This window comes from Mobula hypostoma, chromosome X1 (genome assembly GCF_963921235.1).
Source record: "Mobula hypostoma chromosome X1, sMobHyp1.1, whole genome shotgun sequence".
Taxonomy (NCBI): Eukaryota; Metazoa; Chordata; class Chondrichthyes; order Myliobatiformes; family Myliobatidae; genus Mobula; species Mobula hypostoma.
The window spans coordinates 638,185-664,729 of record NC_086128.1 but is presented as its reverse complement, the minus strand read 5'-3'; the positions used below and the strand labels follow the sequence as shown (position 1 = coordinate 664,729).

Sequence of the window (26,545 nt, the reverse complement as noted above, 5' to 3'; positions counted from 1 at the left end):
ATTATCAGAATGCAATTATCCACCTATATATAAAAAATTAAGGAAGATTTAACAGGATGGAACCTAATTCCTTTTTTAGTCTCATTTCAAGGATTGAATCTATTAAAGTGAATATACTGCCCAGACTACTATATCTCTTTCAGACCCTACCAATAGAGATTAACCAAAATCAATTCAATGAATGGAACAAAATGTTATCAAGATATATATGGCAAGGTAAAAGGCCGAGGGTTCGTCTCAAAACTTTGCAATTAGCCAAGGAAAAGTGGGGATGGGACCTACCTTCTCTTAGAGATTGTTATTTTGCAGCACAGTTGAGAGCTGTGATATGCTGGTGCAACCCATCATGCGGCACTCAATGGAAAAACATTGAGGAGAGGATTCTCTCCGTCCCCATACAGGCAATTTTGGCTGATAACAATCTACAAAGTTACATAAATAATATTGATAATCTATGGGTGAAATGGGCTCTTAAAATATGGAAAACTATTGTAAGACTCGTTGCATCTAGTGGCATGATCTCGGGGGTGGTGCCCCCTACCCAACCAAACTTTAGCACTCTTGTTTGGGTGAATGCTGCGTGTTGTGTCTCCTGTGTAACATCAGTACCCCGAAATAACATTCAGTCCACAATGTGCGGTTAAATGGTTAAGATTTTATATTTAAGTGTGGGGTTAGTAGAGAAACAAAAGAAAAGGAAAACAAATAAAAGGTGCCAATAATCTCATCAATATGTCCAGTGCACAAACATTGGAGCTCACGGATTCCCTGTCGCTGATCCTCCTTTGCTCGTCGTTGACCCCTGGGCTCCCGCCCCGAGCCCAGGCCCAGCAGGTCCGGCAACCGTCTCCTCAAGCCACGTCTTCTCTCTTCATCCTCTTCGCGCCTTCTCCCCGAAGCCTGCGCAAACTAACAGCTTTCACACAGACAGAAAGAATAACATCCCAATTGCTGAGCAAATGAATACAAGCCCCGTTGTCACTAATTATAACTCAAACATATTGCTATAGAGAGCCACTGTCTCAGCAGGTAACAGTACAGAGAAGCCATTTTATTCACCTTAGCAGTAACATAAAAGAAGAAACCCTTACACTATTATGAAAGAATATAAACTAGAGGGAGATATTGCAATTCTTAAATGGTGAGCGTATGACTCGGACTTTACGCCAAATAAACTGGATGCTAGATTTAAGGACTGGACAGCTAAAGGAATAACAGTTCTTTGCAATATAATGAAAGAAGGAGCACTGGTCAGTTTTGAAATGCTCAAAGAGAAACACTTATTAGAAAAACTACTTTTATCAGTATTTGCAGATGTGACAGTATGTTAACAGGATGGTTAAAAATGTAACTAAGGCAAGTACATGTTTCACAAGATCACAAGACAAAGGAGCAGAAGCAGGCCATTTGGCCCATCGAGTCTTCTCCGCAGCTCCCCCATGAGCTAAACTATTCACCCATCTAGTTCCAATTTCCGGCTTTTTCCCCATATCCCTTGATACCCTGACTAATTAGATACCTGTCAATCTCCTCCTTAAACACCCTTAATGATCGGGCCTCCACAGCTGTATGTAGCAACAAATTCCACAAATCCACGACCCTCTGGCTAAAAAAATTTCTCCTCATCTCTGTTTTAACTGGGTACCCTCTAATTCTAAGACTATGGCCTCTTGTCCTGGACTCACCCACCAAGGGAAACAACCTTTCCACATCTACTCTGTCCAACCCTTTCAACATTCGAAATGTTTTTATGAGATCCCCTCTCATTCTTCTATACTCTAATGATATTCTGTTTGATAGAGCTATTTAGAAAAGTTAAAAGCTTATGTCAAAAAGCCAAAGAAGAATGGTTAAACCAGGAATGTGAGCAAAGAGAAAGAATCCCTATTACTGATCCAAAAAGGTTACATCAGCAAATCAAGAATATCACTGGTAAAAAGCTCTTCTGTTCTTCAGGTGGATGTCTGAAAGCAAAGGACGGTACCATTATCATGGAAAAAGATGAGATTATGAACAGATGGACTGAGTATATTCAGGAATTGTTTGAAGATGATCGAGGTGAAAAACCAGAAATTAAGAAAAAGATTGAAGGTCCAAGTATTTTAAAATCTGAAGTTCGTAATGCAATAAATAGGATGAAGAAAGGAAAGGCAGCAGGTCCTGATGAATTAGTAATAGAACAAATTATCGCCCTTGAAGATTATGGAATTGAAAAACTTACTGATTTAATCAATGACATTTATGAGACTGGAATAATACCAGAAGAGATGAAAGAATCAGTATTTATCACTCTTCCTAAGAAAGCTGGAGCAATAGAATGTGAGTTACATAGGACCATAAGTTTAATGAGTCATATCACCAAGATACTTCTAAGAATTTTGATGACAAGAGTTAGAAGTAAGATACAAGCTGAAATAGGTAAATAACAATGTGGTTTTGTGAAAGACAGAGGTATAAGAAATGCAATATTGATGTTAAGGATACTATCAGAACGAACTATTCAAGTGCAAAAAGATTTGTTTGTTTTATTGACTATACAAAAGCATTTGATAAAGTGAAGCACAATAAGTTATTTGAAATGTTACAGAAAACTCTAGATCTAGATTCGAAAGACCTCCGCCTAATCAGAAATCTGTACTGGGAACAAACTGCCGCTGTAAGAATAGATGGAGAAGTGAGTCAGTTTACGAAAATCAAGAGAGGCGTTAGACAAGGGTGTGTTTTCTCCCCTGATTTATTTAATGTGTACAGTGAAACAATATTACAAAAAATAAGAGCCATCTTGGGACTCAAAGTTGGCGGTGAAAACATCAATAATTTCACATGTGCAGATGACACTGTGTTAATTGCAAGTACGGAGGAAGAACAACAAAACTTAATTGATATAGTTGTTGAAGAAAGTGCAAAAATGGGTCTATCTATCAATTGTAAAATGACAGAATGTATGGTGATATCCAAAAAGGAGGAGAATCCTATCTGCAGGCTGAGAATAAATGGGGAAGACATAAAACAAGTACAGAACTTTTGCTACTTAGGAAGCTGGGTGACATCAGATGGCAGGTGCGACTTGGACATCAAAAGAAGATTAGGGATGGCAAAAAACACCTTTACGAGAATGAAGAGTATACTAACCAATACTAAACTAGGCATGACAACCCGCCTCAGAGTACTGAAATGTTACGTTTATCCAGTTATGTTATATGGCTCAGAATGTTGGACAATATCTAGTAACATGAGGAAATGAATTGTAGCAGCAGAGATGTGGTTTTTGAGGAGGATGCAAAGAATATCATGGACGAAACGAATATCTAACGAGGATGTCATGAACAGAGCAAACACAAAAAGAGAAATGTATGAGATCATGAAAAGGCAACGTAACTTCATTGGACATGTGATTAGGAAAGAGGAGTTAGAATGCATGGTAATTATGGGAAAGATTGAAGGGAAGAAAGCAAGAGGAAGACGAAGACAAATGATGATGGAGACAGCAACCAGAGAACTGGAAATGAGTACCAATGATTTGATCTACTTGACCCGAAACAGGAGTGTGTGGGCCATGGCAGTCAAAGCTCAAACTGGGCACGGCACCTGATGATGATGATGATGATCTAGAAAAGCATATAATTCAGATAACGGTAGTAGAATCATTTCAAGCATGTATAAGGGTTTGTCAAATCTTAAAACACATTCGACTTCACACTGTCATGGTCCGGTCCATGAAGTCCGGTTCACGGTCTGGTCCGTGGACTCAGGACTCCAGGTCTTCCAGCTGTCCCTTGTTTTGGTTAAGTTAATCATAGGCACCTGATTCCCATCTTGAGGCTTGGAATATAAGTGGCTTTGGGGTCGAGTGTGGGCTGCTGGTTTGTCTTGTCAAGATGCCCTGGGAGCATCCTGCCGGTGGAAGGCTAAAACGGCCACTTGCCATCTTTAGGCTGCGTTGATGAACCATCGCCTCATGGAGCCTTGCTGTCAGTAGTCAGAGCTGTCTTTGCGGTATGAATTCAATGGTTTTCCAGGCCAGCTGAGTGGCCGTCAGCCACTCCGAGCTAGGAAGGGATCCAGCTGTTTCTGCAGCCAGCCGAGGTCACTGGCCGTAGCAACTTGGAACAATCCCGAAGCAGAGATGGAACTGTCTGTCATTCTTCGATGTTTGTCTCTTCTTGCCTTCAGTTCTGTGGGGTAAGTCAAGCTGTTCTGCTGTTGCCCTGCGGGGTGGGGGGATCTGTCTTGTCTTGTCCTTGCCTCTGTGGGGTACGTCAGGCCATTCTGCCGTTACCCGACAGAGGGACCTTTCCCACCTTGGTGTGAAGATGAAGTTGAGTCGTGGCTTATCTAAGTATAAGTCCCGGCTCTATGTCAATGTTCTGTCCAGTCTCATGTTGGTGTTGTGTTAAAGATGAGTCCCAGCTTTTCGAAGGATAAGTCCTGGCTCTATGTTGATGTACAGTTCTCAGTCTGTCTCCGAGCCCCAGCCTCCAAGTAATCAGCCTCCACATTTCAAGACTCCAGCTCCCAGCCTGCAGCCTCAAGCCTCAAGACCCCAGCCTGTCTCCCAGCTCAAGCCTCAAGACCCCAGCCTGTCTCCCAGCTCAAGCCTCAAGACCCTAGCCTCCAGTCCTGTAGTCATGTCATGTCCTTGCTGGTTCTTAGGCCCGAGCCCGAGGCAAGACCCAGGTTCTGGGTCCTTGTCCAGTCTCTGGCTCGGAGTCCAAGCCCAGGCTCCTAGTTCATAGTTCCTTGTCTGGGTTCCCTGTCTAGTCCATGTCCTAGCCCAGTCTGCATTCTTGTCCCTGCTCCTTGTCTGTATCCTGTCATGTCCCTACTGTAGTCAAGTCCTGTTCCTTGTACTTCAGTGTCTGTGTCTTGCATTTGGGTCTGTTCCCAGCACCCCCATTGTGACACATACATTAAAACAAAATGGGAGAAGGAAGGAGGGATAATTATATCTTGGGAAGAATGGACAATAATATGGAGGTATCAATGGAAGTGTACCAGTTCACAGAAATGGAGGGAGTTTGGATGGAAAAACTTGATAAGATATTTTATTGCACCTTCTCAGAAATCCCATTATGATAGTAACCTAAACAACAGGAATTCTGCAGATGCTGGAAATTCAAGCAACATACATCAAAGTTGCTGGTGAACGCAGCAGGCCAGGCAGCATCTGTAGGAAGAGGTGCAGTCGACGTTTCAGTCTGAGACCCTTCGTCAGGACTAACTGAAGGAAGAGTGAGTAAGGGATTTGAAAGCTGGAGGGGGAGGGGGAGATCCAAAATGATAGGAGAAGACAGGAGGGGGAGGGATAGAGCCGAGAGCTGGACAGGTGATAGGCAAAAGGGGATACGAGAGGATCATGGGACAGAGAGGTCCGGGAAGAAAGACAAGGGGGGGGTGACCCAGAGGATGGGCAAGGGGTATATTCAGAGGGACAGAGGGAGAAAAAGGAGAGTGAGAGAAAGAATGTGTGCATAAAATAAGTAACAGATGGGGTACGAGGGGGAGGTGGGGCCTTAGCGGAAGTTAGAGAAGTCGATGTTCATGCCATCAGGTTGGAGGCTACCCAGACGGAATATAAGGTGTTGTTCCTCCAACCTGAGTGTGGCTTCATCTTTACAGTAGAGGAGGCTGTGGATAGACATGTCAGAATGGGAGTGGGATGTGGAATTAAAATGTGTGGCCACTGGGAGATCCTGCTTTCTCTGGCGGACAGAGCGTAGATGTTCAGCAAAGCGGTCTCCCAGTCTGTGTCGGGTCTTGCCAATATATAAAAGGCCACATCGGGAGCACTGGACGCAGTATATCACCCCAGTCGACTCACAGGTGAAGTGATGCCTCACCTGGAAGGACTGTTTGGGGCCCTGAATGGTGGTAAGGGAGGAAGTGTAAGGGCATGTGTAGCACTTGTTCCGCTTACACGGATAAGTGCCAGGAGGGAGATCAGTGGGGAGGGATGGGGGGGACGAATGGACAAGGGAGTTGTGTAGGGAGCGATCCCTGTGGAATGCAGAGAGAGGGGGGGAGGGAAAGATGTGCTTCGTGGTGGGATCCCGTTGGAGGTGGCGGAAGTTACGGAGAATAATATGTTGGACCCGGAGGCTGGTGGGGTGGTAGGTGAGGACCAGGGGAACCCTATTCCTAGTGGGGTGGTGGGAGGATGGAGTGAGAGCAGATGTACGTGAAATGGGGGAGATGCGTTTAAGAGCAGAGTTGATAGTGGAGGAAGGGGAGCCCCTTTTTTTTTAAAATAGGAAGACATCTCCCTCGTCCTAGAATGAAAAGCCTCATCCTGAGAGCAGATGCGGCGGAGATGGAGGAATTGCGAGAAGGGGATGGCGTTTTTGCAAGAGACAGGGTGAGAAGAGGAATAGTTCAGATAGCTGTGAGAGTCAGTAGGCTTATAGTAGACATCAGTGGATAAGCTGTCTCCAGAGACAGAGACAGAAAGATCTAGAAAGGGGAGGGAGGTGTTGGAAATGGACCAGGTAAACTTGATAGTAACCTCCCTGTTTGCTGGATATTTTCTGGGAATGCCCCGTTATCAAAGACTATTGGAGTGGGACGTACAATGCCCTACAAGACATTTTTAAATGTGAAATACCCTTAGAAAGTAAGACCATATATTTTGGGTATATATCTCAAGAATGGTTGAAAAGAGGTAAATATTTAATGAATGTACTGCTGGTGGCTGGTAAAAAGACTCTTACCAGGAAATGGTTATCACAGGAGAGCCCAACTTTAAATGTATGGATGGAAATTACAATGGACATTTACAAAATGGAGAAGATAACAGCATTTGTTAATCATAAGTTAGAACAATTTGATTCATACTGGGGATGTGACAAGAATACACATAAAATTAAGATGTTTGCTGGCCTGGGTTAGCATCAGTGGCATCAGCAGTTGGTCTGCCACCTGTCCTCAGGGGAAGGAGAGATAAGGAACAATGAAGCAGCATCTGGAGATGTGTAATGAAGGGACGGGAGAGAGCTGTCTGGAGCGGCTCCCCCTTTGAACCCTGAACTGTTTGAAGTGATGGACAGGCGATCTGGAGATGTGTAATGAAGGGACGGGAGAGAGAGCTGTCTGGAGCGGCTCCCCCTTTGAACCCTGAACTGTTTGAAGTGATGGACAGACGATACCCCAGCAGCGGGATAAAAAGGGACAGATTCGCTAAGGCAGGACACACGACACCCGAGGTAACGAGACCCTGGAAGCAGTGCGCCTCTCACGAGTCGCTGGGAAGTACCTGGCCATAAACGCACAGGGTGGAAAGGTACGATCAGCGGGAACCCGGTGTGTGTCCACCCTCGCTTGGGTGCCGGGTTCACTGCAGAGGATCAACCGCATCTGGAGGAGGGGTCACAGTCGGTGACCTCAGGTGACATCACCAAGGACCCGCCCAAAAGCTGCTTGTGAGCCATCTCGCCGGTCTGTGAGTGAAGCCGTGTCTGAATGATCAGTTGTTCCTGTTCTATCTCTCTCTCTCTCCCTCTCTCTCTCTCTCTCTCTCTCCCTCCCCCCACGTTGTCCATCGCCATGGCAACGATTACTGTGAACTGAACTAAATTGAACTGGACTTTTGTGTCAATTTGAAATTGGTCATTTACCCCTAGACTACGATAGAGCTTGATTGATGCTGTTATCTTAATTCTGTGCACATGTGTGTTTATCATTGCTGAACTGTTGCATTTATTATTCTTTCGATTACTGTGTTGCTTGTTTCTTTAATAAAACTTTCTTAGTTCTAGTAATCCAGACTCCAACTGAGTGATCCATTTCTGCTGGTTTGGCAACCCATTTACGGGGTACGTAACATAAATGGGGTTCTCGTCCGCGATTTTGAACGCTAAATTTGGGACGGAGTAAATTGATTGGGTTAAAATTCCTGAAAGAAAGAAAAGACAAACAGCAGAAATGGAGGCTGAGGAATTTATAAAGGCGCCGACCTTGGAGGCATTAGAGAATGCCAGGAAATCGGAATTGGTAGCAGTGGCCAAACGGTTGAATCTTGCTAAGGGGAAGTCGACAATGAGGAGAGAGGAGATACACAGAGCTATTGTAGAGCACTATGTATCTAAGGGTGTGTTTCCCCAAGGCGAGCTGGAGGTGGTGTCTATTGAAAAACCTGCTGGAGACGCGGTACAGGTGCAGCTTGAAAAACTGAGACTCGAGCACGAGTTCCGGGTACGACAGTTGGAGCGAGAAGAGAAAGAGTTAGAAAGACAGGGGAGAGAGAGAGAGACAGTTGGAGAGAGAGAAAGACAGTTGCAGCAGTTGGAGAAGCAGAGGGAAAGGGAATTTGAGCTGGAGAAGTTAAAGATAAGGGCCGAGCAGGGGCTCGTGCCGAACCAAGGTGGAGGGTTCCGGGTGACCCAGGAGGTTAGGCTGGTTCCCCCATTTGACGATACCAATGTGGATCGGTACTTTCTCCATTTCGAAAAAGTGGCTATAAGTCAGGAATGGCCGAGGGATAAGTGGGCTGTTTTACTTCAGCGTATACTGAAAGGGAAAGCCCAAGAAGCTTACTCTGCTTTGTCCACGGAAGATGCCCAGAGGTATGAGGTGGTGAAGGAGGCCATCCTCAGGATTTATGAGTTGGTCCCGGAGGCATACCGGCAGAGGTTCCGGAATGCGAGGAAGCAGTGGGGCCACACGTATTTGGAGTTTGCCCGTGAGATGCAGACATATTGTGAGCGTTGGTGCACCTCGAAGGAGGTAGAGGGGGATTATGATAGACTGCTACAGCTGATCCTGATTGAGCAGTTTAAAGGTTGTGTCCCTGAGGGTATGAGACCCTACCTCGATGAGAAAGAGGCAGCCACGTTAGCCGCAACTGCTAAGTTAGCGGATGAGTATGCGTTGACGCATAAAATGAAGTTTGCCCCGAGTAAAGGCTACCAGAAGGGTAGTCAGGACGGCGGGGAGAGTCCGCCGGAAAAGTCAGAAAGTAAGCCGGGGACTAGTGAGAAGGATAAGGTAGACCGGGAGCAGTCTGGCAGGAAGTCTCCTGGGGTCATCTGTTATAACTGCGGGAAAGTCGGATACTTTGCGTCCAGGTGCTTTGCCCCAAGGAAGGAGACGGGAAAAGGAAAAACGGGGGTTCTGAATGGCTGTATTGAGCTGTTAAGCGAACCGCTAGGGAAGGACAGGTCTGCCAAAGTTCAGGAAGGGCGCGAGAGGTTTATCTCGGCCGGATTGGTGTCAGTGAAGGAGGGGTTAAAACCAGTTCCAGTGCGGATCTGGAGAGACACGGGAGCGTGTCAGTCACTAATGCTGAAGAGTGTTTTAGAGTTTAGCTCAGAGACCCAGACTGGGGAGGTAGAGGTCAAAGGTGTTGGGGAAGGGACAGAGTCAGTCCCTTTGCACTAGATACACCTACAAAGCAACCTGGTCTCTGGACTAGTCACGATCGGGGTGAGGTCCGAATTACCGATGAAAGGCGTGGAAGTCTTGCTCGGTAATGACGTCGCCGGGGGAATCGTGTTCCCAATCGTGAGATTGACTGGTCAGCCTGCCAGCAGTGAGGCCCCGCCCATGGACTCACAGGTTCATCATGGGGCTGCGGTAGTGAATTTAGCTGCGGCGGTAAATTTAGCTGAAACCTTTCTGCCAACTTTGTACGAGACGGGGGTAGAAAATGAAAAGAAGGAGTGTAGTGAGACAAGAGGTCGTGAGGGAGCTGGGACAGACGTAGCAGTAGCCAGGAAAGAATTTGTGCAGACGCGGGAGCGAGACGAGGGGCTGATGGTTTCCGCAGAGACAGCTCTCTCTCACACACAGCCTTAACAAGGGAACTAGTAGGCTATTGTGCGGAGGAGGAAGTGCTAAGGAAGAGAGGGACATCAAATACAGTAGCCGCAGATGAGGAATGGGGGGTGGTGCAAAAGGGTTATGGGGATGAGGTTTTTAACATGGCCCACGAGGTACCCCCCGGTGGACATTTTGCGGTGCTGGAGGAAACAGTTGGTGGAATCATGAAAGAGATTTACCGGGTGCCCAGGGGGAAGAATGTTATTGATCATGACCGACGTGAACTGAGACGGTCACAGGCTTTTGATATGCTAACAAACCTAGTCGGGGTTAGCATGGACATCAATGAAGCTGGGTCCCCCCGATAAGAGAAAAAAACCATCTTGAAAAGATTAGTATGGGATCGATCAGATGGGAGAAGGCTATTGTTTTGGCCAGGTCTACTGATAAGGTCTCTCCCTTAATCCCCGAACAAAGCGAATCTTTAGCAGAAGTAATTAAACGACTCACACCCGTGTGTTTGATTGTCCCGAGGCAATGCAAAGAACTGGGACGTTGGGTGATGTCTGTTACAATAGGACAGCCTAGTAAACAACATTCATATATAATGAGTAATTCAGTGATTAAAGGGCTGACGAACACAGAGGTGTGTATTGGCAATTTAATACGGCTGTCTGAAGCCAGCTTGATAGTGAACCTTGAAAAAAATGAGTTCGGCCACACGAAGGTCACTTACCTGGGAATTGTGGTGACACGGGCAGCTGGCAGTGATGCAAGCTAAAGTGCAGGCTATCGCTGACATCCCAACCCCGACAGACAAGAGGGCCTTCAGAAGGCTCTTGGAGATGGTGGGGTACTGTAGGAAGTTTTGCAATAACTCTGCGGTCACTACCCCTCCCCCTCCTACTAAGCCCTTGCGAGAGAAAACTAAGTCGGAATGGGACGACCCTTGTTATTGTGGTCCGGGACAAAACCAAATGAGAGGTTACATTGATCGCAATTCATCAGTGTTTTTGGCCACTATGAAGTTTGCTGAGTTGGAGCCTGGTCTAAGGGATTATTAATAACACATATAAAAGGAACAGAAAATGTGATGACTGTCTGTCAAGGTGTTGACAACTTCAAATTCTCTGTATTAGCCAAATAGCTGATAAAGATGTATATTTGTGTGTGTATCAAATAATGTATTCATGTTTGTAATTTTTACCTCCCGGTAAAAATCCTTAAAGGTGGGAAGTGTGATGAGAATACACATAAAATTAAGATGTTTGCTGGCCTGGGTTAGCATCAGTGGCATCAGCAGTTGGTCTGCCACCTGTCCTCAGGGGAAGGAGAGATAAGGAACAATGAAGCAGCATCTGGAGATGTGTAATGAAGGGACAGGAGAGAGCTGTCTGGAGCGGCTCCCCCTTTGAACCCTGAACTGTTTGAAGTGATGGACAGGCGATACCCCAGCAGGGGGATAAAAAGGGACAGGTTCGCTAAGGCAGGATACACACGACACCCGAGGTAACGAGACCCTGGAAGCAGTGCACCTCTCACAAGTCAGTGGGAAGTACCTGGCCATAAACGCACAGGGTGGAAAGGTACGATCAGCGGGAACCCGGTGTGTGTCCACCCTCGCTTGGGTGCCGGGTTCACTGCAGAGGATCGACCGCATCCGGAGGAGGGGTCACAGTCGGTGACCTCAGGTGACATCACCAAGGACCCGCCCAAAAGCTGCTTGTGAGCCATCTCGCCGGTCTGTGAGTGAAGCTGTGTCTGAATGATCAGTTGTTCCTGTTCTCTGTCTCTCTTCCCCCACGTTGTCCATCGCCATGGCAACGATTACTGCGAACTGAACTAAATTGAACTGGACTTTTGTGTCACTTTGAAATTGGTCATTTACCCCTAGACAACGATAGAGCTTGATTGATGCTGTTATCTTAATTCTGTGCACATGTGTGTTTATCATTGCTGAACTGTTGCATTTATTATCCTTTCGATTACTGTGTAGCTTGTTTCTTTAATAAAACTTTCCTGGTTCTAGTAATCCAGACTCCAACTGAGTGATCCATTTCTGCTGGTTTGGCAACCCAGTTACGGGGTACGTAACAGGGAAAATGGTTTAACTACATAACACCTCATAGGCCTGAATTTATTCTCACGATTCAATGAATATGTAGTGTAAAAAAAAATCACTCCTTACTTTGTACATAGTTTTCTCCTTTTGCTTGTTCTTTCTTTCCTCTCCTTTCTATAAGTGTATACCTCAGATAAATATTATATGATATATATGTACAGTACCTGAAATACATCTTATGGAAATGTTTGATGAAATTCAATAAAAAATAAATTACAAAAAAAACAATAATGCAGAGTCATGATGGCAATGTTGATTGGTTACAGCTATGATGCAACATTGTTAATTTCCCATGTAATAAAATTGGGTACCACTTACAGGCTGCAAGGTATGAGCTCCAAAATCCTTACCAAATTGACAACCATTAGCATTGGTCTATAACAGCTCAATCAAAATCTTCATATTGGCTTGCTATAGCTAATTTAAAGTGGAAGCACACCTTTCAATGAGCTGGGTCTGAGGTAAAGCTGGCCATATATTGACTGTAAGCCACTCATACCCAGAATCCTACCACATGGAAATCCTGCCTTTTGCATTTTCCAAAATAATATCTCAGCTGCTGGTATTATGTGAGAAACTGAGGAATAAATATGTTAATCATCACTTCCTGATCAGACTGCAGTTCTTGGAATGAATGAACGCGGCCTCCGTCAGTTAGGGTCGACCATGGATATTGCATCCTAGCTGTCTGGACATACAAGCTTGGGCAGTACAATATAGAGAGCAAGCTGTTCCCATATGGCAAGTTCCCTCTCTCCATGAATCTCATGAAGCCAAAGGAACGGCAGAGACAGATACAGTTTGGCACCAGCAGCATCGCAGGAGTTGCCAATCAACATTAAACTCAATGTAGGACTGTCTTAGAAACTGTAGCTCCGGATTTTTCCTTCAGGGTTTCACCCGAAATCTTTCCCATTAGTGGGTGTAGCCACAAGGCAGTGGAGGTTTGAGATCAGAGTTTCCTTTCATCTAGGTGAGCTGCCAACCACGGCTGACCCATCTGCCAAAAGCAACTATTTTTAAGGTGCCAGTAGCATGCATTTGCCGCTTCTCCTGTCAATAGAAACAGTTCCGCTGGGCTTAGTACCTAAGCTTTGCATGAAGGCCAGGAGCTGGACTTGTTTGTCGGAGGCTATTTGAGATGTACACCATTGCAAACGTGGTAGTGGGAGCTTGTCCCCATTACCAACCCCCACCCCCCCAGCCCCAGCTATAACAACCTTAAGGAACCTAGTTCTTGGATACCTGAAATAAATAAGGTACATGGGTAAGGTTGTGGTAGGGGGAATAAGAGGGACTAAGAATTGCAGGCTTAAGCATTTTGCTGCTTGTAAATAAAAAAAAACAGAAAATTTTGAGAGTTTTAGCCCCAGTAGTGTCATTGACATCAGCAGCAGGCATCCCAATGTTAGCTACCACCAGTGTTAAAATATTTGCCACCATCACTATCCTGCCATCTTACAGCCCAGGCTTACAAATCAACAGGTTACTGAAACCAACCTAAGGTCATGGCTGCAATTATAGTTGATTGCAAAGTCCATCAGATTGTATGGGATGCTGCCAAAGGTCTTCTGGTCATGGTCAACAAAATCAGAACAGAAACAGCTCAAGATCCTCTTCTTAGGCATATCTCCAGATATCTCATTGATGAATGGCCGGTCACGGTTGAGGAGATGTCACACCCTTCTATCGACATCATACATTGCTGTCATCTGTGGACTCCTGCCTAATGTTTGGAGACAGAATACTAATTCCACAAACACTTCAACTACTGAAACAATTTCACCTGGGCATCAATCAAATGAAAGGCCTGTTGAGAAGCTTTGTGTACTGGCCAGGCATAGACAAATATATCACATCTGCATGCAAGCAGCGTACTCAGTGCTCAATGGCAACAAATAATCCAGTTAGAGCTAATCCACAACCATGGCCTCAGGCTATCAGACCTTGGAGTCCAGTACATAATGACTTTACTGGACCAGTCAATGGGTGCACCTACCTTGTCCTGGTTGACATCTATTCCAAATGGCCAGAGCTATTAACTATTGTCAACAATGACAGAGGTTCCCATTCAATAGCTGCTGTGGATCTTCAGTCACTTTGGGATGCTTGTTTCTGATAGCGACACTCAATTCAGTTCACAGCAGTTTGCTGCATTCTGCTAGAACAGCGGAATTATCTATATCCACTCTCCACCCACATACCATCTATAGTCCAATAGCCAAGCAGAGAGGCTCGTAGATACCTTCAAACGGTTGCTTCTGAAATCAAGAGGGGAAGGAGCATTGGCTGAGGCGCTCAATACATTTCTGCTAACATGTCAACTTAAACCACATCCAGGCCTTGAGGGGAAGTCTCTCGTTTAAGAGCTTTTGGAAGGAAACTATACACTACATTGGATACAATGCTGCCACAGCATCCAACATCCAATACAGCAGATGGTCAGGTGCACAAAGACAGCCACACAGACCATGGGTGATGGATAAAGTTATTCAAGCCCAGAGCTGCAGTGTGGGCCAGAGAGTACTGTACTACGATAGGCAGGACCCCTAGATACCAGGTCAGATTGTAAAATGCATAAGTGTTCTATGAAGTTATCGTAGAGGGACATTGCTGGTGTTGCCACGTCAATCAGTTGCAGCCACGTGTTCCAGAAGGCATAACAAGTTAATTATCAAACACAGAGCTGGACCTTCATCTCATCGTGATGAGAAGTTGACAGCCTGCGACCAAATTTGGACTGATTGCCAGTGCAAGCTGGTTGTTCCAATCCAAATCAATCCTCGTCTTTCAATCAATCCCAGGCTGACTTTCTCTCATTGGTCATTGTTTCCTACAATGTCTTGAATGTTCTTCACGCCTGTTAAAATAGTTGTGCTCTGGTCGCACTGTTGATTTTTTGGCTGTGTGGTTTGATGAATAAAGGTTTATTCTGTGTTCCAGATTTGTTCTATCTCCAGGGTCTCATCAGTAGTTATACAACTACTTGGAAGCAACAACATGTTCAAGAAATTGAGAAGGCAAATTGAGGGAGGTCACACAATCAAGAGTGTGTTCATAGAAGTCAATGAGCAATGAAGTAATAAATTGGTTTACAATTTTACATGTACCAAGGGGCAATAAAAAGCTTTATTTTGCATGCCATCCACACAGATGATTTCATTCATCAGTGCATTGAGGTAGTACAAAGGAAGAATAGCAATGCAGAATAAGGTGGTACAGAGAAAGTGAAGTGCAGGCAGACAATAAGGTGTAAGGCCATAACAAGATAGATTGTGAGGTCAAGAGTCCACCTTATTGTACTAGGGGACTGTTCAATAGTCAACAGTGCGGTAGAAGCCGTTCCAATAGTCAGCAGGAGGATAGAAGCCGTCCTTGAGCATAGTGGGACAGGCTTTCAGGCTTTGTATCTTCCTTTTCAAGGAAGACGAGGAAGGAAAGAGAATTCCAGGGTGGAGTGGGATCTTTGGTTATGCTGTCCAACATAGCAAGAAGTATGTACAGAATCCATGGAGGGGAAGCTGGTTTATGATGTGCTGAGCTGTGTTCACAACTCTCTGCAATTTCTTGTGGTTACAGGCAGAGCGAACAAACAGTGATGCAGCTGGAAAGGATGTTTTCTCTGGTGTATAGATGATGGCAGATTTAGGAAGATGGTTTGAGTTAAAGCTGAGCAGGAGGTTATGATTTAGGTATACATTTTTCTCAATCTATACTCACAAGCAAGGCTAGCATTTATCATTTATCCCTTGAAAGTGGTGGTCCCTCTTGAACCTCTGTGTCCTTCTAGTGAAATGACTCTTAGAATGGTGTTGCATAGGATACAGACAAAGCAACAAGAAACAACGTCAATATACTTCCAAGACAGAATGGTATACAGATTTGAGGGAAACTTACAGAGAACAGTATTCCCATGCATCTGAAGCCCTTATCCATTATACTTTTCAAAGCTATGGATTTTGGTATAACCTACTTGTATGCAACTCATGTGGCTTCCTCCAGTATGCTTGTGTTAGTGTGTGTGTCCTTCCAGCTGATCCTCAAAATCTTTCATAAGGTTGTCTGGTGTTATTGTTCCAGGGCTTTCAGGTGCCTGGTGTAGGTGGTCCATATGGTAATGTAGGAAAGACGACTGCTCTGTAGCCCAAAAGTTTTGTTTGGACCTGTAGGCTGCAGTCTTCAAAGACTCTTTTCCTTCAAATTACATAGGCTCCACAAGCACTACTCAGGCAGTGGTTGATCTCGGAGGCATTGTCTGTCTGCTCTTGAGGAGAGAGTGCTGTCAAGGTAGGGAAAATGGTCTACGTTTTCAAGGGTGATATTGTCAACTTTCATGGATCAATGGCTGGTTGGGCGGTGGCTGATATTGGACCCGAGTTCTTTTACATATTCAAAACAAACCAGGTCCTTATATGCCTTGGCAAAGGTATTCACACTGGGGGTCTTTTTCAGAGTGTGTTGTGATGGTGTTGTCATCTACACACTGAAGCTCCATGATAGCGGTGGTGTTGACCTTGAACCAGTTGAGGTTGAAAAGCCTGTTGTCCATTCTATATACGATTGGGATTCCCTGTGGCAGGTCTTAGCCATCATGATAAAGCAACACGAACTCCGATGGCTATGTTATGTCCTTTGAATGCTTAACTTTTGTCTCTCCAAACAGATGCTTTACTCCCAGTTGAAGGAACACCAGTGAGCCCCCGGTGGGCAAAGGAAACACTTCAAAGATAACATCTAAATTAGCCAGAAGAAGTTCAACATGATATCTAAAAACTAGGAAGACATTCCACTCAAGAGTTACAAAATACACATGGACTAAGATGTTAACTGTCCTGTGCTATCACCAGTGGGATCATCAGTTGATCTGCCATCTGTCTTCAGGAGTTTCGGCCCGCTTATGATCAAGATTCCCTCGAGGTGGTGGGCCAGCAGTGCTAAAGCACCACCTCCCACTGGTGAGCTTAAAAACTTGGCATCTGCCTCTATCAGAGTTGTTGGTCACTTCCATCCAACAGATAGTCTACTCTTCAGGTGTCTATACAACTACTGAAGGGTTTGCAAGATATGTATACACTGTCTGACTATCTGCCCCTCTGGACATACTTGGTCCACACCCATGCTGATCCCTTCTCTGCTGCCTCAGCTACAGCCCTGCTGGTTGACTTGATCTCTCTTCTAGTGAAGCCAAGGTCACACAGCCACTTCTGGAAAGTGAACGCAATAAACCCATGGCAGCCTACTTCGAATGGATAGCATGAGACCTTCCACCCTCTGTCTCTGCACTCTGATCTCAACTCTGCATACTTGGTTAACTTGCGCTCATGGGCTTCATCGATGTTGTCTTCCCAGGGGACTGTGAGTTCACCAATAACCGCTTCTCTACTGGTGTCAGACCATACGATTATATCTGGATGCAATGTTGTGAAAGCTATTTGCTCCGGGAAACTGCCTTTCCCGTCCAGGTCAGCCTTGACACACCAATCATTGGCTGAAGAAAGTATGCTTGATCGTGAGCCTGCGCTGTACACCCTTGACTTGGAGCCTTCTTTCACAAATGATATGCGATGTTCTGTGCAGCATGGGGCATGAGATAAGTTGTGCTGCAGTACTCTCTGCTCAACCACTTCTGTTACAACTTTGAGAACGTTGTTATGTCTCCAAGTGTACATGTCGCTGGAAAGATTGACTCTGCATGCACTCAAGATATGTTGAAGTGTTCCCTTCTCGCCACAAGCAGCACACCTGTCTGTCTTACCTTCATACCAGGTGCTGAGGTTGGCAGGTGTTGGGAGCAAATCGTACGCTGCTCTGCATGGAAAAGAAATACGGAGCGGTTCCATCTGCCACAGAAAATTCCAAGATAGGTGTCGTTGTTCAACACTTTCCCACCGGGTCCAAGCCCCTTGTTTGGCCAGGCCAGCTGTTTTAGCTAACCTCTTCTTCTCTTTTACCTCTCGTATTTCTTGCGTTACAAGCTCACGGCGCTCCTTACCTGTAGAAGATGACCACCACCTGTGGGTTGTCCATCCAAGTCCCTGGCGGCCTAGCTGGATAGCCCCAACCGTCTCCTTGTGCTTCAATGTAGACTCTGCCTCATCAACTGCTACACGGGCTGACCACTTCCTGCCTGATCTCACATCTGGCTGGGTGTTCTTGATGACAGGGTCTTTTGAGTCTTGAAGCATCAAGAATGATCTTACCTTGGCTAACTTGACCTCCTCAACAAGGGATTGCACTGGGATGGTAAGCTTTGTCTGGCTACTGTGGATTGCAACATTGGTGAGGCTGCTCGGTACTCCAAGCCACTTCTTCACATACTTGTTGATCTTCCGTTCCATTGCCTCAACATGGGACATTGCCACTTCATAGACAGTTAGTGGCCACATTATCCGTGGCATCAGTCCGTACTGCCAGCACCACAACTTCAACTTGCCAGGCAAGCCACACTCGTCAACAGACATCAGACCTCTGCTGATCTGTTCTCCTGTCTCTTGAACCCTCTTGGTGTCTCTCAGCTCCTCTGTGTACCATCGCCCGAGGCTCTTAACTGGTTGGTCCTGAATGGATGGAATCTCCTCTCCGCAAAGGGTGTAATGACAGTCAACCAGCTTTCCTCTCCTAAGAACAAGGCTCCTTGACTTCTTGGTCTTGAACTTCATTTTTCCCCAATCCATTAGCTCCTTGAGTCTAGATAGTACATTTTCCACTGCCTCTGTGCTGGGACCCAAAAGGGTAAGGTAATCCATGAATGCTCGTATTGGTGGTAATTCCTCTCCGCCATCAAGTGCGACACCTGGTCCCACTAATTCTGCAGCCCTCACAATGACCTCCCTGGCTAACACAAAAAGGATGGGTGAAATCGCACATCCCATTGGGGATCCCATCCCATCCCACTCAATAGATACACCCGGAAGAAATCTGTTCAAAAGTGAGCTGCACTACATGTGAGCAACCTCTGCTGTGCTATAGAGAACAAATAGCAGCTGTGAAAGGAGAGACTGAACAACCAAAAGACCCAACCACTAACCACAGCCATTATTTGCTAGTGTCTACACTGCACCAGAATATGTGGATCCGGATCAGCTTCTGCAGCTACCTGTGGACCAATCATTAGACAACCCCTTAGGAGAGCATCTTACTCGACTCAAGCGATCATGCTACTAGTATGCAACTAATTTCAGCATATTTTGTGGATGGTACACACTGTAGCCACTCTACTCCACCAGTGGTGGAAATGGATGCGGAATGAGTACTAATCATGTGGAAACCATAGAAAGGGAGCTGAGGAGATTTACAAGGATATTGCCTGGATTGGGGAGCATGCCTTATGAGAATAGGTTGAGTGAACGCGGCCTTTTCTCCTTGGAGCGACAGAGGATGAGAGGTGACCTGATAGAGGTGTATAAGATGATGAGAGGCATTGATCATGTGGATAGTCAGAGGCTTTTTCCCAGGGCTGAAATGGTTCCCACGAGAGGACACAGTTTTAAGGTGCTTGGAAGTAGGTACAGAGGAGATGTCAGGGGTAAGTTTCTTACGCAGAGAGTGGTGAGTGTGTGGAATGGGCTGCTGGCGACGATGCTGGAGGCGGATACGATCGGATCTTTTAAGAGACTCCTGGATGGCTACATGGAGCTTAGAAAAATAGAGGACTATGGGTAAGCCTAGGTAGTTCTAAGGTAGGGATATGTTCAGCACAGCTTTGTGAACCGAAGAGCCTGTATTGTGCTGTAGATTTTCTGTGTTTCTAATCAAGCAGGCTGCTTTGTACTGAACTCCAACCATCACATTCTTGCCCTGTGCCTTGTGGATGATGGAAAGGCTTTAGGATATCAGGAAGTGAGTCACTCTCATGAATATACTCAGTCTCTGACCCATGTAGTCAGTATTTATTTGAACAGCCCAGTTGATATTCAGGTCAATGGCGACTACAGACTAATAATGATAGGAAACTAAGCAATGGTAATGCTATTGAGTATCAATGGTAAGTGGTTAGACTCTTTCTGGTTGGAGTTGGCTAATGTTATTGCCACTTATCAGCCCAAGCCTGATGTCCATTCAGTTAGGAACAAATTTGGGAAAGAATAGCAGGACCTGCTACTGGCAGGGGGAAGGAAGGAGGAGGGGGAGGGGGAAGGGAGGGGGAAGGAGAAATGGAGGAGGGGGAAGGAGGTAAGAAGGAGAGGCGGAGGAAGAGTGAGGGGTAAAGAGGAGAGAGAAGGAGGGGATGGGCAAGGTGGAGGGGGAAGGAAGAGTGGAGGAGGGAGGGGAGGAGGGAAGAAGGAGTGGAGGAGGAGGAGGGGAGAGCGAGGGGAAAAGAGGAGAGGGAAGGAGGGGAGGGGTAAGGAGGAATGGAGGAAGGAGGGGAGGAGGAGGGGAGGAGGAGGGGAGAGAGTGAGGGGGAAAGAGGAGGTGGAAGGAGGGGCGGGGTAAGAAGAAGGGGAGGAGGAAGGGTGAAGGGGAAGGTGAAGGTGAAGAAGAGGAAGGGGAGGAGGGGGGAAGGGGAAGGAGCGAGGGAAGGAGAAGGGGAAAGGGAAGGAGGAGGGGAGGGCGAGGAGGAGGGGAGAGGGAAAGGAGAGCAGGAGGGGGAAGGAGGTGGAGGGAGGTGGGAGGGAGGGGGGATGAAGGGCATTGTGTTTGAGAGAATGAATTATCTTGTGGTGTCACTCAGTCGCTCCTCTGAGGCTCTGTAGATATTCCGAGGCCTAACCTCTTGTTTCTGTCTCTTCCTGGGGATCCTGCTATTCCTCTGCAGTCCAGTCCTTCTTGAGTGCATCGTGACAGAATTAAATCACACTGCACTTTGTAATTATTCAAAAAACGACCACCATTTGGAGCAATAATAGGACCAGGAGCAGGCTATGTGCACCCTCAAGATTATGGCTGATCTGAGAATCAAAACTGAAGAGAATATTTCTTAAGTAATATGAATACTGCAACCAAACATTTCTATTACTTTGCCCTAAAACGTAGATCACATGCTGTTCAACACAAAGCGTGATTACTTAAGATAGGTTAAAAAATTGTTGCATTTATCAATAATAGATTTACTTGTATTCCATTGGCTTACAATAATTAACATCTTCAACTTCCACGTTTTCAATAGAAGAAAATAAATTCCATTTCAATATACCTTCAAAGTTAAACAGCTTTTGGTATTGGTTTATTATTGTCACATGTGCCAGGTTACAGTGGAAAAACTTGTCTTGGATACTGTTCATACAGATCAAATCATTACACAGTGCAAGAATAAGATAAAACAATAACAATGCAGAATAAAGTGTAAATGCTACCAAAAAGTACAGTGCAGATAAATGTTAAAGAGTAAAATCATAATTTAGTTTTGCAATGTTCAATCCTGGCACTGTTTGTAACAAGAAAGTACTTCAAAATTTTTAACAATATGTTAAAATAGACCATTTAAAAAAAATTCTGACAAATAATCATAGGTGGATTATTACATTGCACCTCTTTGCCTTCTGCTCAGTCACATAGGCATTCATGATTCTTTGATATCATTATTCTGTATGTAGGGATATTTTTTTGTACCTAGACTTTTCCCGAACATATATAATGCTTATTTGGCTGCTAAGAATTTTTACTCCTATACTCAATGAAGAGGACATCACAAGAGCGAAGCCTATCTATTTCCAAGATATTCTGAGATGTTCACCTTGGTGTTTCATCATCGTAATGAACAATGATAATTTAATTAGAGAAGTAATTTAGTGTAGAAGAAGGTGATGCTATCACTTGCTATTAGTATTCAATTATTTGAGCCAGTCACTTAAAATGTTATCCAGTATTAGGTCTTGGTGCAAGTTTGTATGTTTAATCATAAAGGTTATTTGGCTCATTGAGCCTGTTTTGGATTCACCAAGGTCATGACTGATCTACTTCAGCTCCATTTTCCTTCACTGTCTCAGTATCTGTCAATTTCCTTAACACTAAGAGATCTATTGACTTCTGTTTCGAATGAACTCATTGAAAGAGCTCCCATGGTGTGCCATGGTAGTTAATTTAAAAGATTCACCATCTTCTGAAGATATTTCTCCTTCTCTCAATCCTAAATGGCCTACCTTTTATTCTGGACTCCACAGCCAAAAGAAAATCTTCTCTATATTCACTCTGTTGAGCCCTGTAAGAATTGTATGAATTTCAAGAAGCGTCTCATTCTTCTCAAATTTACAGAATGTCGGCCTGGTCCATCCACCATTCCTGGAACCAAATTAATCAGTCTTCATTGCATTCCTTCTGTAGTAAGTACATCCTTTCTTTAGGATAGATAGTAAACCAAAAGAAGTTGCAGTGGTGAAGGAGTACAAATACTTGGGTGTTCACCTCGACAACAGACTTGGCTAGAAAACCAACACCAAGGCTGTTTACAAGAAGGGGATGAGCAGACTCTATTTTCTAAGGAAGCCGAGATCCTTCAATGTGTGCAGCTGGATGTTGGAGACCGTTTACCAGTCTACCGTAGCGAGTGCAGTCTTCTTTGCGGCTTTATGTTGGGGGAGCAGCATCAGTGCTGGTGATGCAAAAAGACTAAATAAACTCATCAAAAAGGCTGGATCTGTTCCTGGCTACAACCTGGACTCTTTTGAATTAATGGTGGAGAGGAGGTCACTGAACAAACTGTAATCCATTATGGACAATCAGGCACGTCCTCTCCATGACTTACTGAATAAGCAGTGAAGCACCCTTTTGAACAGACTCATTCAGCTCCTCTGTCACAAGGATTGTTACAGAAAATCTTTCCTACCAAATGTAATAAGCATATAGAACAGTTCATCTCCGTGCGGCAGGGGAACACCCATCATAGTACAATGTTTTGTTATTCCATACATTATTATTGCACATTGGTAAATTATTATTGTGTATATTATTCTGTCCTTTATTATTAGTTAGTTAGTTGGTGCATGGACAAGTGGTTAAGGCGTTCGTGTAGTGATCTGAAGGTCGCTAGTTCGAGCCTCAGCTGAGGCAGCGTGTTGTGTCCTTGAGCAAGGCACTTAACCACACATTGCTCTGTGACGACACCGGTGCCAAGCTGTATCGGCCCTAGTGCCCTTCCCTTGGACAACATCGGTGGCGTGGAGAGGGGAGACTTGCAGCATGGGCAACTGCCAGTCTTCCATACAATCTTGCCCAGGCCTGTGCCCTGGAAAACTTCCAAGGCGCAAATCCATGGTCTCACGAGACTAACAGATGCCTATATATTGTTAGTTACTATTATTTATTTATTTTTATTGCTAAGTGTGTTTCCCATTCAGGATCAATAAAGTACTTATTATTATTACAAACAATACAAGCACAAATACATGCTACAAGGTGTTATATTTTAGTTATGCTTTCACAGAACCAAAGTAAATAAGGTGCTTGAGGAGTATAAGAAGTGCAAGAAAATACCTAAGAAAGAAATCAGGAGGGCTAAAAGAAGACATGAGGTTGCCTTGGCAGTCAAAGTGAAGGATAATCCAAAGAGCTTTTACAGGTATATTAAGAGCAAAAGGATTGTAAGGGATAAAATTGGTCCTCTTGAAGATCAGCGTGGTCGGCTATGTGCAGAACCAAAGGAAATGGGGGAGATCTTAAAGAGGTTTTTTGCGTCTGTGTTTACTAAGGAAACTGGCATGAAGTCTATGGAATTAAGGGAAACAAGTAGTGAGATCATGGAAACTGTACAGATCGAAAAGGAGGAGGTCCTTGCTGTCTTGAGGAAAATTAAAGTGGATAAATCCCCTGGACCTGACAAAGTGTTCCCTCGGACCTTGAAGGAGACTAGTGTTGAAATTGCAGGGGCCCTGGCTGAAATATTTAAAATGTTGCTGTCTACAGGTGAGGTGCAGGAGGATTGGAGAGTGGCTCATGTTGTTCCGTTGTTTAAAAAAGGATCGAAAAGTAATCCGGGAAATTATAGGCCAGTAAGTTTAACGTCGGTAGTAGGTAAATTATTGGAGGGAGTACTAAGAGACAGAATCTACAAGCATTTGGATAGACTGGGACTTATTAGGGAGAGTCAACATGGCTTTGTGCGTGGTAGGTCATGTTTGACCAATCTATTGGAGTTTTTCGAGGAGGTTACCAGGAAAGTGGATGAAGGGAAGGCAGTGGATATTGTCTACGTGGACTTCAGTAAGGCCTTTGACAAGATCCCGCATGGGATGTTAGTTAGGAAAATTCAGTTGCTAGGTATACATGGAGAGGTGGTAAATTGGATTAGACATTGGCTCAATGGAAGAAGCCAAAGAGTGGTAGTAGAGAATTGCTTCTCTGAGTGGAGGCCTGTGACTAATGGTGTGCCACAGGGATCAGTGCTGGGTCCATTGTTATTTGTCATCTATATCAATGGTCTGGATGATAATGTGGTAAATTGGATCAGCAAGTTTGCTGATGATACAAGGATTGGAGGTGTAGTAGACAGTGAGGAAGGTTTTCAGAGCCTGCAGAGGGACTTGGACCAGCTGGAAAAATGGGCTGAAAAATGGCAGATGGAGTTTAATACAGACAAGCGTGAAGTATTGCATATTGGAAGGACAAACCAATGTAGAACATACAGGGTTAATGGTAAGGCACTGAGGAGTGCAGTGGAACAGAGGCATCTGGGAATACAGATGCAAAATTCCCTAAAAGTGGCGTCACAGGTAGATAGGGTTGTAAAGAGAGCTTTTGGCACATTGGCCTTTATTAATCAAAGTATTGAGTATAAGAGCTGTAATGTTATGATGAGGTTGTATAAGGCATTGGTGAGGCCGAATCTGGAGTATCGTGTTCAGTTTTGGTCACCAAATTACAGGAAGGATATAAATGAGGTTGAAAGAGTGCAGAGAAGGTTTACAAGGATGTTGCCGGGACTTGAGAAACTCAGTTACAGAGAAAGGTTGAATAGGTTGGGACTTTATTCCCTGGAGCATAGAAGAATGAGGGGAGATTTGATAGAGGTATATAAAATTATGATGGGTATAGATAGAGTGAATGCAAGCAGGCTTTTTCCACTGAGGCAAGGGGAGAAAAAAAACAGAGGACATGGGTTAAGGGTGAGGGGGGAAAGGATTAAAGGGAACATTAGCGGGGGCTTCTTCACACAGAGGGCGGTGGGAGTATGGAATGAGCTGCCAGACGAGGTGGTAAATGCGGGTTCTTTTTTAACATTTAAGAATAAATTGGACAGATACATGGATGGGAGGTGTATGGAGGGATATGGTCCGTGTGTAGGTCAGTGGGACTAGGCAGAAAATGGTTCGGCACAGCCAAGAAGGGCCAAAAGGCCTGTTTCTGTGCTATAGTTTCTATGGTTTTATGGTTTCAAATATAAAGTACTGGAGATATGAAATCTTCACCTCTGGACAACAAACGGCTGGGATCATTTGGCTGTTATAGAACAAGTTTCACTGGAAAAGAAAATATCCAGTTAAACAAAAAGTAGACACGGCTCCAGCATTTGAGATTAATGTGACAATGTCTATTAAAAACGTATACTGTATATGCGAAATACAAATCTTCCCCGTCTTCCTTTGATAAACGAGACACTCCAGTAGATTAGAATATTGATTTATGTAAAGACGTTAGCAAGGAACCTTGGTTAATGCGTACCCTAGTGACAGAGCCTGGTTGGAGACTGATGAAGATGTAAACATATATTCCCGGAAAATGTAGGGTTAGGAAATTTCCCTCAAGAAGGAGCAAAGGTCAAACTGACATCATAACTCAACCACAAAAGCGCAATCTTTATCTCGAATTTAGAAGCATTGCGGTGTTTTTTCACTGAACGGATTTTCTGTCAGTAAAATATAATTTGACAAGAGTAGCGTGAAAACAATTGGAGCAAATTACACTGGGTAATAAAGTTAGTTCTCTTTTAAAAATTCGAAGCCCTTTAATACCTCGAACGAGAAGCTTTGACTAATGGGGCTAGGCCGTGGCGGGACTCTTACAGTGGGAGGGTAGGCTCAACCAATAGGCCGGTGTGGAGATTCCCTCGCCTGAGTTTCATCCAATCATAATTGAGGCTTCGCAGTCCTTTCACCCAATCGAGGAGGAGGAGGAGCGCGAACGTGCGGGACTTCGAAGTCATTTCGTAGCTGGCAGTTCGCGCCAAGTGGCGGCAAGTTGTTGTCCTCCTCCTCCACCACAAGAACTGCGGGTGACCAATTCTTTGAGCGCGAGAGGCTGTGAGATCGTGAGCTTGCGGACTTTCCAACGGTCGTGCCCGTAGGTAGCGAGAACGGAGCAGAAATAGAGCCAGGTGATCCACAGCTGACCCTGTTCCTCGCCCGACAAAAAAACTCCTCAGCGGTCTCGCCACCCTGTTCTCTTCGTCAGTGAAGGCCGTTTGAAGGTGTATGGAGGTGAGACCGTCACTACTGGCGAATAAAGTCACTAGACCCTAGAATACAGTCCCTTCGGCTCGCGATGTTGTGCCGACCCATATATTCCTTTCAAAAAAAGTACTAAACCCACTCTACCCCGTAACCCTCTATTTTTCTTTCATCCATGTGCCTGTCCAAGAGGCTCTTAAATACCCCTAATGTTTTAGCCTCCACCACCATCCCTGGCAAGTCATTCCAGGCACCAATAACCTTCTGTGTAGAAAACATACCCCTGATATCTCCCCTAAACTTCCCCCCCTTAACTTTGTATATATGCCCTCTGGTGTTTGCTGTTCGTGCT

The 26,545-nt window shown here is 44.9% G+C and overlaps 1 protein-coding gene across 1 annotated transcript in view; it reads left to right on the top strand.

Annotated features, from left to right (window-relative positions):
* Nucleotides 1-732: 732 nt before the first annotated feature.
* Nucleotides 733-26,545, top strand: part of LOC134340474 (meiosis-specific coiled-coil domain-containing protein MEIOC-like) — a 123,790-nt gene continuing 97,977 nt past the window's right edge. Inside the window, exon 1 of the mRNA XM_063037781.1 lies at nucleotides 733-834. Coding sequence (XP_062893851.1) covers nucleotides 733-834 — 102 coding nt within the window. The remainder of the gene's footprint in view (nucleotides 835-26,545) is intronic.